The sequence below is a fragment of the Aphelocoma coerulescens genome, chromosome 2, assembly GCF_041296385.1.
Source record: "Aphelocoma coerulescens isolate FSJ_1873_10779 chromosome 2, UR_Acoe_1.0, whole genome shotgun sequence".
NCBI lineage: Eukaryota > Metazoa > Chordata > Aves > Passeriformes > Corvidae > Aphelocoma > Aphelocoma coerulescens.
Window position 1 is genome coordinate 155,198,550 of NC_091015.1, and position 13,586 is coordinate 155,212,135.

Consider the following 13,586-nt stretch of genomic DNA (forward strand, 5'->3'; position numbering starts at 1 on the left):
TGTAGTGAATTGATTAATTTAAATAATTGTTTTATCTTTTTGCAGCATGCTCAGTGGCTGGTATTCCAGGCACAAAGAAATGGTATTTTGCAAGTCATGTTATTTGTGGTTATTATCAGGTAAGGCACACTTCTTTTAGAGCATAAGTTCCTCAACTCTCTGCTTCTCTGTAGAACAAGTTAAAACCGCGATGTTCAAAATTCTTTTTGCTTATTTAAGTCTTTTTGTTTCATTAGTTCTGCAGTTCTGACTGGGAGGAAATAAACGTTGACTCACAGAAAGATGAAGACTCATACCAAACAAGCATTGATGAGAACCTGGGAACCACACAAAATTTTGAGGAAGATGACAATAACAGTTGGGAGTCGCTGTCTCTGACTGAGTATGTGTATTAGTATTTTTATTTAAAGTATAATGTTCTGACATCTAACTGTGATGACCCAAGGGGATCAAGAAGTTTAACAAGTGGGAGTTACTACTGAAGCAAGAGTTAACTATGAACAATCCCCTACTAGTACTGAAAATACTTTTATTTTGTTTAGCATAGCTTTAATTTTTTTAGTTACAGATGATTTTTATAGGATAACTGAACAGTTTCCTAACAGCTAACATATATACAAAAATTTATTGCTGATTCCCCTTGAATCCTACTTCCAGTTTTCCTTCGGATTATTTTGATGTCATTAGGCCTACTTCTGTCTCAGTAAAAGAAGAGATGATTTCTCATAGCCTAGGTGTGCTTGTGCAGAGTTTCAAAGATGTAAGATACTTACATCAGGTACTATTCATTAGTTGTAACTTTTGTTTCTAAATGACTTCATTTATATTTTGGTTCTGAACATGTTGTTCTTCATTTTCAGTATCTATGATGAAGCTGCTGAAAGTCTGCATCAACTAGCTGATAAACTGCCTGCCCCAGGTAATCTGTCTTTAAAAAGTAGTCTTATTGGAGTTTATCTTCTTAGTTACTGCTCTAAAAATTCATCTGGTAAAAGCATAGTGAATGGAAAAGTTCAGAGCATGTTAATTTGGTAGCTGAATTAACATAATGCAGCTCTTGCAGGTAGTTTAGGAACTTGAGCATGGTTGGCATTGCAGATCAGCTTGAGGACTAGTTTGCTGCTTGTTTCTTTGGCAGGCTGTGTTTCAGTAGAATTTAAGATAGCTATTTGTATAATTTATCCATCTGAAATGGTACCAAAGTAATCATAGACAGTAAGCAATATGAAACTCAACGTAGGAAGTCCCTTATTATGAAAAAGGAAGATGTTGACATCAGGCTTACATCTGATTTGACAAATGCTTGCTTGTGGGTGGGAGCCAAGAAGATGAGAAGGAAAATGCATCAGAATCATTGGGTTCAGATTTTGTAAACTGGAGATACAGATCACCTTGCATGTTAGGGTTGTATAATGTTGCAGAAGTTGATTTGGAATAGCGTAGGAATGCAAGAAGAATGAAAAATAGCAGTTTAGAGTGTTAAAAGTAGGAAAATAACATAGCTTAGTTGTACAGGAGACAAATCTCATTTATCAGTGCTGAGTGAGAGCGAAGGGTATTGAACCACAGTCACTGAGGGAATGGTGAAATATTTTGTGTTCATCTAAGAGGAGCAGCAAGAGATGAGCTAAAATGTGTAAAAAGTATTTTAAATCTTGAAGTTATGTGATGTTTTTGCCTGTTTTAGTGCAATCAATGATAACCAATACTATTCTATCTTTAAATGACTGGCTGATTTACTGAATCATGATAGTTTGAGTCATATACAACTGTTTTATAGGCAGAGCAATGGTTGATGTAATCCTGCAGGCTGTTGAACGAGATGGACCCAAGTTAAGGGACTGCTTACCTGCTATTGGTGCCCTGAAACACCTGAGAGAGTGGCACTCTGCACAGATCACTATTGCAGCAAGTGATGCTAAAGGGTATGGCATTTATTTCTGGGCTAAAACAAGGCCACTTCTGTTTTTTTTAGCATAGATCAGTGGGTTAAAATAGAAACAGCATCTTGAGTACTTTATGTGTATATTTTGATAGTACATAAATTAGTTGTCTGTTATTGTATGAGGGCAGGAATTACTTAACCTGATTTATTGCAAATACACGTTCTAACCAGAGAAGCAGGCAAAAAAGCCAGTCCTCTGCACTTCTTGTTTTCTGTGGGAGCAAAGGGTAAAATACTTTCCCTTTCCGTTGCTAGTGGCTTCAGTGTGATACAATGTTTTCAAGTTGTATTATGCTACATAATCATATATAGATTGTAGTTTTATTGTTTGTTTTTTTTTTAAATGAATCCATACTACTGCTGGTTTTACTTTAAATTTTATATTACCTTTGGTATTACATTTCAGGGAGGGAAAGTAGAGTGTCTCATTTGTCCCTTTTGAAAATGGAGTAAAAATGCTCTATTACTTCCCGTATGCTTTTCAAGATTCTGTTATTATGAAGAGTTACTGAGACTATTAATTCAAGTTGAAGTTAAGTCCAGTAATTTCCTTACTATCCTCCTCTAATTGGCATATAAAGGCCATGATATGTCTCAACATATAAACCTCAGTGGTTTGGGTTTTTTTTTATCCCATGCAGTGAATGATTGTGTGGAGACTGAATAACTTGGCAAGGTCTCCTGCACTTTCCTTCCCCTCCATGGCCAAAAGATTCAAATTTGCTTCATAGAATATGTGCTTAAGATTAATCCGAAATTAATGAAACTGTTTAAAACTAAAAAGGTGAATGTTCAGTCCTTGGATAGACTAAATAATACACCTACTGTATAGTATTTCCTGGGGTGTGTGGCGAACAAGAAACTTACTCAGTGACTTCCACAAACACTTGGTCTCAGTGCTTGTTGACATCATCCTGTGGAACCATCTTTTGACTGAATAAATTTTTCTGCTGGCTTTTATGTAAAGTGAGGTTATTTGGGTATAGAGGATCTCTGATGAAAGTTATTTCACTTATTCTTCTTGTTCTGCTGATGGTGCTGACTTCCCTTAGAAGTCAGATGGCCACCAGAACCCACAGATACTGACTGTTCTCTCTCTTGTTGAATTTGGATAATGTTTGTGCTGCAGTCATGTCTCCATGTAGAAGGTTAACTACAAACCATCCAGATGGACCAGTGATAGCCCCACTGATGGCTACCAGGCTTTTCTACAGCTTTTAGCACCCAACCTTACTATGTTGTGCTTGCAGCTTGTCATTGTCAGTCTTATTTGGTGTCAGTCAAAGTTCTTTGCTGTCATGTTCGTGGAACATATGAGCAACTTCCTTTACAGAGCCTGAATGAGCAATTCTATAATACTTTTTACTTTGTGTAATATAAAGCTTTATTGTCTGTCTTGACATACACAAGATCGTTTAGTGCTAAGAGGTCATAGGTAAATTAAGTCAAACTGCTCTGCATGTTCATTTGTAATGCTAAATTCAGTAAGATTAATTCTTCTGTATTTTTACAGTAGCTGGCAAAAGATTGCAGACTATCTATCAGCAGACTTTGTATCTTCAGATGATATCATGAATATTATTGATTTAAAAGAACTCTGGAGAGGAAAGATTCAGATATGGGAAAGAAAGGTAAAATTACTTTTTTCAGCTGTGGTTATTTTTTAAAGCATCTGTGTACCTCATTTAGAGCATTTATTGTGCAGTGCATTTTATGTCTTAAGCCAAATTTGGTTTCAACCATGTAATTCAAAGGTAATGTGCAACTTGTCTGGGTGGGTGGCAGGATGAAATAATAAATGAGATCAATGCATCAAGATTTGAACTCCAGAAATCCAGATGCTCCCCTCTGAAATATTTCTTAGAACTTACTTAGAACTTACAAAACAATCTAATTTTTTATCTATCACAAATCATCATGTAATTGTAAGTCATTATTGCAAGCATATGTATAATGTTTCTGCAAAAATGGAGAGCTTTGTGACATTGTTTACATTTTCACTGTTACAGTTTTGGATTTAGTAGTTGGTTATCTAAGTCTAGTATTTTTTCTTAGTTTCATGGATCTGATGGAAACAAATATAATACTAATTGTTAAAAATAATAACACATCTAACTGGCTGAAGAGAAATCATTTTCATCTCTTTTTGACACAATTATTGTCTTCTTTTTTTTTTCCAGTTTGGATCAGGAGTAGACTTTCCAGAATTTTGTATAAAGAGCACTTCAGCAAAGACATTCAGGACTGCAAATTTAGGCTCTTGCTTTGCTGTTAAAAAAGAGTGGCAATCGAGGAATACTGATGCTTTGCCAGAAGCAAGTATTATTCTTGATCTTACTTTGAGTTTTAGAATTAATCTGTTTTACTTTTCTGAGAAAAGTAGTAATTGGATAAACCTTAGTTGGAACTGAAAGTTAAGTATAGAAGTAATGATTGGGTAAGATTGAGGAATACTTCTTTTGTTCATGTGTGTTCTCAAAACAGGTTCTTAAAATTTCATCTGTTTGTCTTTAGGACTACAATACCAGATTTTTTCAAGTAAAAGTTGAGACTTTGTTCAGTTTAATACTCAAAATAGCTAAATTATGACTTCCGTATTTATATAACTTTTTCCACTTAATTTTAAAAGTTTGTTTGGGTTTTTTTTTTTTACACTGTTGCTGTTTCACTGTTGTTGTTTTCTACTGGAAGTAGATAATTGATGGGAACTCCACAATCATATATGTTGATGAAAACAAAAATGAGCATTATGAAAATTGGTATCAGTTTAGAGTTTGTTATTTCCATTGTTAAAACGTGTGCATTTTGTACTGCATTTGTCTGTTCCTGGTAGATCTTATTTTATTTTGGGTGAGAGCTAGAACTCATTTGATGCACATTGTTGACTTTCTACAAAGTCAGATTTATTAAACAAAATTAAATACCTTCCTTGCTTTTTATATAATTATTTTTAATATAATATTCTGAAGTGTTTTTGTATTTCTTTATACCTCTTTCAGATGTTATATGTAAGGCTAATGCCTCCAGCAAACCACTTGAGGAAGTTCTCCTGAGATAGAATCATATGTATTGTTATATATATAGGTTTTTATTTGATCTCTTTTCAGGTTTTTCATTACTATGGTCCTGCGCTGGAATTTTTACAGATGGTGATGCTGTCTGATCTACCTTCCATTTTTATATCAGATCTGGAATTTGAGCTGTATCCCTTTTTTTAAGGATCTAAACTACTATTGATAATTGTCTATAGCAGAAAGAAAACAATCAGGATCTCCCATGGAAGCAACAGATAGATGAGGACAGGCAAGGGTACATTCCATTTTAGCCTGCCAAAATAGTGATTCTTCACAACTGGATTTTTACATTTTGAAATTTAAATTTCGCTACCAATAACCAGGTGTTGTTGATATTATTGCACATATAATTTGTCTGTTGATGTGCATGCTCTTTGTGGGAAAAGAATAGAGATATGTTTATTCTGTGTAAGTTTTAAAAAAACTCAAGCCTTTCTAATGAATGAAGGTAGCATGCTTCAAAATATAGGAACATTTGTCTACAAATCACGTTTTTATTGTGCAGCAGCAAAATCTCTGGCAAGATACAGCAGAGGAGTTCTCTCTTGAGTGTGTGTGCTGCAGAGATCTCAAGGTATATTACTATGGGCTTTTAAAAGTATAGACTTTTGGTACTAGTCTTGGTGTACCAATAATACCTTAGGATGTGTAAGTCTGCCATGATTTTGAATATATAAATATCTGTTTCTGTTAGTCTATAATAGAGATGTCAGTGTAGTATTTTGTCATATAACATTTTCAAGTGTATCACTTTACCAAGAAAGATGAGTTTTTTATGTTTTGTGATACTATAGTGTCAAAAATTAGATACTTGCAATGCTTCTTTCAAATATGGTGGTAACTTGATTTGTAAAACAGAGATGTATAGTTCTTTGTGAAGATAAGGTTCCTTAAACTGTTCTGTTCAGGAGCCTGTCAAGAAAGAATACCAAGGAGACGTCTACATTGCTTTTGGAGCAGATTTCTTTTCTCTCTGGGAAGGTAAAAGCTTTCTATTTATGTATAGCAGAAAAATGAAGGTAGGTATGTTGCCTGTAAAAGATACAGGAGTAGTATTTTTAAATCTAGTTTCTATATAAGCTTCTTGAATATTTAGTTCTAAACCAAGTATGGATTTTAAAGTCCATGCTATACATACCCACTGAACAGTTTTCTCTTTATCTCAGCTAAGTTTCAATCTCCTGAAACATTTTCTAATTTTTAATCCTATCCTGACAGATAATTTCTCTGCTACCATAATTGAACTATTGATTTTTTTAGCAAAAGGCAGGCTTGTGTGCAGCCTACCAAATGTATCTAGTTACTGTGAAAGGTAAGCTTTTTTATTTTACATGTGATTATTCTGATTTTGGATAAAAAGAGTTCATGAAACATTTACAATCCTACTTTTTCCTTCCCTCCTCTGCCTTGGAGGGATAGTGAGATTATTCATAGCCACAGTATTAGTTTGAAGATATTTTTCCTGAATGTTCTATCACCTTTACTTACAGGGTAATGCATCTTGTTTAGGAAAGTTTTTTAGTGTTTGTAAGATAAATCTATGCCAATCAAAACAAAACCTCCAATTTGAAAATGCTGATACACGTATTAGGAATAACGTATGTTTTTCATTTCCTGTGGAGATGGTATCCCATTATCAGGCTGTATGTTTAATTTTCAGTTTATTTGGGTTTTGAGTAACTCTTTTTCTCCCCTGCTACTCCATTCTCCATTAGCTTAGCCAGAAATGGAAAAGGTCTTTTTTCTAATGCTGTACCAAAAATATCTTTTTAAATGGTTTTATATTGGTAAATATCCCAGGTAATCTTAATTTTACTTAGGAACACTGAAAACACCTTTTACAATTTAAGGCCTTGCATTTCTACTAATTTTTTTAAAGAAGAAGCTCAAACAGTTACAACATGTTCTCAGGTTACTTTCTAGAGTCTGCACATGTTGAATTAAATATATTTTGAAAATAACAGTGTCTCATACAGATTTTTTTCAGTCTGTTACTGGAAATATTATGTTTGTTGGCTTTTCTAATACTTGCAACAACATTGTTTTATTGCTTGAGTATTCAAATATGTGTGCATTTTTTCTGATAGTGCTTATTAGCTTATAATAAACATAAACATAGTCCAGTATCTGGTTAAGGGACAAGGGTAATAGGAAAGGAAAAGGAATTTTTTTCAAAGGAATGCAGAGCCACTGATGCCAACTATTACCTTTGAATTCTCTTTTCATTCTGGATACTACTCTACAAAAATGTTTGTAGCCAGATTATTGAGAGACTTGCAATACATAATAAATACCTTTTTTGTGTATGAAATGGAAATTCAGCAGTGAATGATCTCTCAAATGGACCAAAAACTAACCACAATTTTTACAGCTTCTGTGTCAAATGGAATTCCATTTTGATTGATGTGAATGACAGATGTGTTAAGCAGAGATATTTTTCTTCATTTCACGTAGATTTGAAATAACACCAGATCAGTAGCTCAAGAAACAAATGTAAAGCAGGTTTCACTAATATTACATGTTTTGTATTTGGTCTCCTTATTTAGGTAGGAGCTTTATTTACATTGCCATGTAATGTAAGCAGTGTAGTGATCCCATCTCCTGCCCAGCTGAGCACCAAGAAATGGAAGGAATATATGGCTAAGAAACCCAAGGTCATTTCTGGTATGTGTATTTTGTTGTGGTTTTATGTATGTGTGTGCATATATATATATGGTGATTTTTTTCTGCACATTTGGGATTCTCTTTTTAAGTTCAATGAAATGAAGTCAGTTATTGTAATCTTCATGGATACGAGAAGATTTGGTGAATACAAGTTCAGCTATGCAAACTTGGAGGAAAAACAATAACAACATCGTGGCAAGTTTTGGGAAACAAAGCATCTCCTTTAAACCATTTTTGTGTCCTGTCTGTCAGTTAAGATCCAATTTCCAGACATCTTTCTAAGGTGATTGTAAAATCCACAGGCACAGAGGTTTACTTCTGCAGATGGAATTCCACTGTGCTTCACTGAGGTGCTTCCCTTCTCATTTAAGCATTTCCAGAGGTTCTTCAGTGCACTTGCATTTAATTTCAATCTCTTCCTTGGAAAATACAGACTATTAAGAAATGCTGAATGTCTGCCACCTGAGAGCCGTGTGCTAAACTTGTGATTGGGAGCGTGCTCCTTATAGGACTGTACTGATGGCAGCTGTCTCCTCCTATGCACTGTGCCAGTGCTTAGAAATCTGATTCAGAAAGTGAGAGAAGAGAATCAGTACAGATCAAGGCTGGGGGAAGTTTCTCAGTAGGCCAGTAAATGTGCCCTGCAAGTGGAGGCACTGTATGAGCAGTGGCTGTGAGGTTTGTAGGCACTTGAAAACATCAGGCTAAAATTAACTTCGTGGTAGCCCAGTGCATAAGTACTTATCTAGGACAGGATGAGGTGCTGGATTCTGCTTTCTTTCATGATCTTGTTTATACATGGTCTAATATATAATCGGTGTAGATTGCAAGGAACAGTGACTATTTTTGTTGCCAACTCAAGACAACTTTTTAAAACAAATATGCAGATGAAAATGGCTCAAATTGATGACTGATATTATTTCAGGTTTAGGGACAGGAAAAAATTGAGAAGAATTAGCAGGAGTTGTATGACAGGACAAGAAGCTTAATTATAAAATGGGTGCTGGCACTATATAGACTGAAAGTTATCTCTGCCTGTTTGGAAATGATAGAGTAGAGAGGGTGTGATTATAGAGCTGGTCATAGCAGCAGCATTTGTATTTATTGGAGAGATACTACTGATGCAGTCAAATGAGCACAAGATCCCCAGTGTCTGCAGGATATTTGTCCTGTGCTCCAGTGGAAAGGTTTTGTACAAGTATTAACTATTGTGTGATCAGTAATACACAATAGGTTCTTATTAAGCCTCCTGTGTAAAATTTAGTATAGGAGGAGAAATGTGGCTGTTTAAATGTATTTTCTTGTTTAGTTGAGAACTACTGATTTTTTTATTAGCTACCACTAATCTGACAGTCCTAAGGATTTGTGAATCCTTATTCTCATCCATCTGTGGGAAGGTATAATTCTTGGAATTGGTAGTTCTCAAATGCTAAGGTTAAAATGCAAAATAAAAGTTTACCCATGAGGAATCAGCTTTGAGATGCCAAGATAAACTGGAAAAGGAATATATTTCAAATGACAGAGGGAACAGGACAATATGAAAACATTTCTGGAATCTTTTTTTCTTTATTGCTCTTTTTTCTTTCTCTGAATTTATATGTTGAGGTAGTGGGGCTTCCCCCTCTCTTCCCTTCTGTGTCCAACTTAAAATTTTCAAGAAACACTGGAATATTTTGTATTTGTTGCTAACAAAAATTTATGATACTAATAAATGTTAAGTTCCTGTCAAGTTAATTATTGAGACATTTAATTATGAAATTAATTTACTTTTGAAACTTAGTGCATCAAGAAGTATTCATTCTCTCCATTTCTATGCCTATCAAGGTGCTATAAAATCTTTTCTGTGTAAAAAGATAGCAAACCCATCCTTTCACTGTTACTGTCAGGTCCCACATTAATTTACTTTCAAAACTGCATACTATATGCCAATATTTAAAAATAGAATGTCTTTATCTCTTATCCAGGCACAAGGGTAAAGAAGGGAGTGAAGCTTTTATTAATGAATAATGCAGTGTCCTTGGGAAGAGTGTGTACAATATTTCCTTCTACATCTGTGTGTTCTTCCATTGAACACTTACTTCAATGCACATATGCAGAAAGGCCTGTTTTACCTAGCAGAACAAAAAGGTCTCTTCAATGTTCCATGGTAAAAATGTAGCTTTGCCAGTTAAAGGCTTGCCTGTTACTTAGTGCAGTTAAAAACTTCTCTTGGTTGGTGGTTAGAGTTTCCAGGTGTACTTTGTAGTCTGCATTAGAAAGCTGCCCCTCATCACAAGAGTGCAGTGCTGGTTTTTGGGTGCTGCTTTAAGCCAGCAGCATAGAGCAGCTGAGCTTTGCTGCTGTAGTTCATTTATTTTACTCTTCAGTTTGGAGCTTTCCAGGGGTTGAACTTCACCTGTAGTTACTGTGTCTCCTCAAAAGATATTACTAAGATTTCTCACAGAACAGAAGAAAGCAAATGAAAGAATTTTTATGGTGGATTATAGTTTGTTTTAAAGCTGTTTTCCTGAGAGTGTTTCACAGTTATGTCCTGATGTTTGTTAAGTTCCAGAAGTTGAACTGAAAGGAGAATCTTGCCGGTATTATTTCTTGCTACAAGGCAATGGCTGTGGAGGCTGTAAAGCAACCTTGATTCATTCAGCTGGCCAGATTAATGGGATGGCCACTCTTTCTGCCATAAATGGAAAGTTAAAGGCAAAAGCAGAAGAAACAGAGTCAGGTAAGAGTAATGACTTACTTGTTAAGGAGTATCTGAGTGCAGGCAAATGCTACTAAATTTCGTAAGTTCCTTTTATTTGCTCCCGTCAGTATTAAAAGGGAGAAAACAACAAGGAATATTGCATTTCTTATGATGTGCCCGTTAACAATATTTTTCAAAATCCATAAGAAAATACATTAAGAGCTTATTTATTCACAGAATTTACTGCTACCATATTTTTTAAATTGACTATGTATAGTGAGTAATTTCTTACAATCGAAATTAGTTGAAAATTGTTTATTGTAAAGGGTCATACAGGTAATATTAATGCAAACCAAATTTGTGAAAGCTTAAAGTTTAAAAAGTGTGTATTGTTGGTATAAAAACTTACCAGCCCATGCCAAAAATCTAGGTAAATGTCTCTTGAAAATCCTGTTTCACTGATGATTTAAAATAAAAACTGCAAGGCCAGTAGGCAAGTTGTTTCATTATTATCTGCAGTTTCTTTGCAGGTGTCCATGTTACTGCAGAGTGTTTAGGGTATGAGCTGGCACTCATATCCTACCTGCTCCACTAGGGAAGAGCAGGTATGCAGACATTTATCATGGAGTAGTTGTCATGTTACAACTACACCTACTAGGTAACTCTACCAATTCCTGTATTTGTTTCAATAACACTGGCAAAGAAAAAGAGCACTGTGACCTGCATCTTATCCTCTTAATTCCTTATTATCAAAGTAAATCTGTGTGCGATATGACTGACTACTCTGCCATTTATCCTAATTAAAATCCCATTAGTACAGTGTCAGAAGACTGAAAGTCCTTGACTGTATGTTGGGAGAAAACTTTTCTTTCCTGGTATCAAACTTAGGATCTTTTTACCTTCTTTTAATGTTAGTCACGTTATTTGTGTTGTCGTTATACTGGTTTTGTACAGAAACTCAAAAATACTAGTCAGGCGTCTCTTCCAAATTATCCTCCTGGTGTTCAATTGGATTTGATTTGTTTGTTTTTTTAATGATCAGCCATATTTGAAAGTCTGGTTGTTTCCTTTGAATGGGAAATTTTTATGTCTCCTGTGTTTATGTCTTCTATTAAGTAACAACTCCAAAGTTCAAAGAGAGATTCGTAATAAAAGTTTCTCCTAATCTATAGGCTTTCCTGTTTCTGACTTGATAAAGTCTCTGCCACGCTGTTGTGGAGAGGAGATTGTACAGAGAGAAGCGAAACTGTCTCGTCTCCAAGTGTTTGCCTTGAAGGAATATCTCAGTAAGTAACGGGAAAGCACTGGTAATTCTCAAATTAGTATTTAAAAGGTCATTGTTTCAAATTGGATGTGATGGCTCACCTTACAAAACTGAAATTGTCTAACAACCAAAGTGTGTTGATTACTTTGTGAAGAAATAGCAGAAGTATAGGAAGAAACTTTGTAGTATATCATCGATTATCTATCAGATAATGGAAAAGAGAACACAGAATTAGTGCTGATGGTTGTTACGTGAATACTCTGAATTTTTGAGCGTAGTGTTGAAATAGTTCTGTGGCAATTCTGTGATGATTTCCCCAAAATCCTTTACTGCTGGATGTGCCTTCTACAAAATAGAAGTTCTGGTTTGGGTTTTTCAGCTTTTTAAAATTTTATTCTTTCTTTGAAAAGTCTTAAGCAGCAGAGGAAAACTATGCATTGGAGATTTGTTAGATTTATCATGATGCATCATTCATAATAAAAACTGAGGGATCACCCTGCTTAGATTTTTACTACTTTGCAGAGAAGTACATTTGAGTGTCCTGATTTTTTTTCCATCTTAAGTGCATTGCTTAAAGAGACTCAATTGAAAGAAAAAATGCTTCACAGAGATTGGCTGTCTTATTGAAAATGGCATTCTGTGGAGATAATTTAAGTGTATTATCATTAACAGAATAGCAGCTTAAAGAAAATAAGATTTCTGTAAGTAGTCTTGTCTCCCATCCCCTGCAAACTTACTGTCATTTTCAGATTCTTGTCTGCTTCAACCCTGAGCTTGGGGCTGCTTTAGAGCTTGTGTTTTAGTTTCTTGTGTGTGGGTCACCCATTTCCATTAAGAGACTGAATAGGAGCAGTTGGGACTTACTGGTTGTCCTAAATCATACCAGAATTACCTAACCCTTGATATTCTGACCGGAGTCCAGAACAGGCTGGAGCCACACTCCTGCAACAACAGTAAAAATAGGTGGGTGGGAGACTCTGCAGATTGGAGCTCTTCACTTTTAGTCTCAGCAAGTCCAGATTATTGTCTGGGGGATTCAACCTGGATGTACTCAGAAATGCATATATCCAGAAGTTAAAGGACTGTAAAAACATGATTCACGTGTGACTTCAGCTATTCTCACTGCTGTTTTTTCATTTGTCTGTGGAATAAACCACCCGTGTCTTTCTTGCTGGTACAACAGTAAGTGTCGAATTAACTTACTTGTGTTACTGGTTTCGGGTGGGGATTTCCTTGTTTAATTGTTTTTTAGTTTTTCTTTACTGCTTAGCAGGTGCAGTACCTTTTCTTTTTTTCTTTTATAGAGAGAAAGGAATTGGCCAAGCAGCCTGTGGTTATTTCTACCAATGAGTTTAAAAGCTTATTAAAACTTACAAGAGAATGTTTTTTGGACCTGTGCAGCACTAGTCTTCCTACACCTGTTCTACAGAAGGTCTCCAATAAAACCACTGTGACTTGTGGTAAGTGTTTTTATTTACAAAATATGCTGTTTATTTTCTTTGGATGTTTTTTCATACTAGCCGTCAGTCTTTTGCTAGAAGGAGTAAAGTCTTTTTACCAAAAGAGGAAAACATGGAAAAGTAAAGTAGCTTTCTAGGCTTATTTTGCAAACTGAAATTACCCTTGCATTACCTATTTCCTTTTTGTTCCTTGACAAAAAAATTGTCCAGAAAACATTTCTGATTTCATCACCAGATAGATTTTTCTTTTATTTACATACTTTTAGAGATAGGCATTGAGGAATATCTATATATATAGGACTGTATATATATATTTCTTTAAGGAAATTTATTAAGGGTTATCCAACATGTATTTCTTGCAGAGCCTGATTTAGTAGAGCCAAATCCATTGGAATGGCCAGAAAGACACGTTCTTCAGAATTTGGAAAACTTTGAAAAAAACAAACAAAAAATGAGGTAATGATGAAATACTGGAGATTTTCTTTGGAGTAGCCATTGA

At 35.0% G+C, this 13,586-nt stretch overlaps 1 protein-coding gene across 2 annotated transcripts in view; it reads left to right on the forward strand.

Moving 5' to 3' along the window:
* MTBP (MDM2 binding protein) overlaps positions 1–13,586 on the forward strand; it is a 29,733-nt gene that overhangs the window by 1,696 nt on the left and 14,451 nt on the right. For both annotated transcript variants that reach the window (XM_069005398.1, XM_069005399.1), the window contains exons 3-15: positions 46–119; positions 237–382; positions 861–919; positions 1,781–1,925; positions 3,459–3,576; positions 4,126–4,260; positions 5,053–5,147; positions 5,928–6,000; positions 7,566–7,683; positions 10,229–10,402; positions 11,536–11,649; positions 12,932–13,087; positions 13,450–13,543. In XM_069005398.1, the coding sequence (XP_068861499.1) occupies positions 46–119; positions 237–382; positions 861–919; positions 1,781–1,925; positions 3,459–3,576; positions 4,126–4,260; positions 5,053–5,147; positions 5,928–6,000; positions 7,566–7,683; positions 10,229–10,402; positions 11,536–11,649; positions 12,932–13,087; positions 13,450–13,543 (1,501 nt within the window). The remainder of the gene's footprint in view (positions 1–45; positions 120–236; positions 383–860; positions 920–1,780; positions 1,926–3,458; positions 3,577–4,125; positions 4,261–5,052; positions 5,148–5,927; positions 6,001–7,565; positions 7,684–10,228; positions 10,403–11,535; positions 11,650–12,931; positions 13,088–13,449; positions 13,544–13,586) is intronic.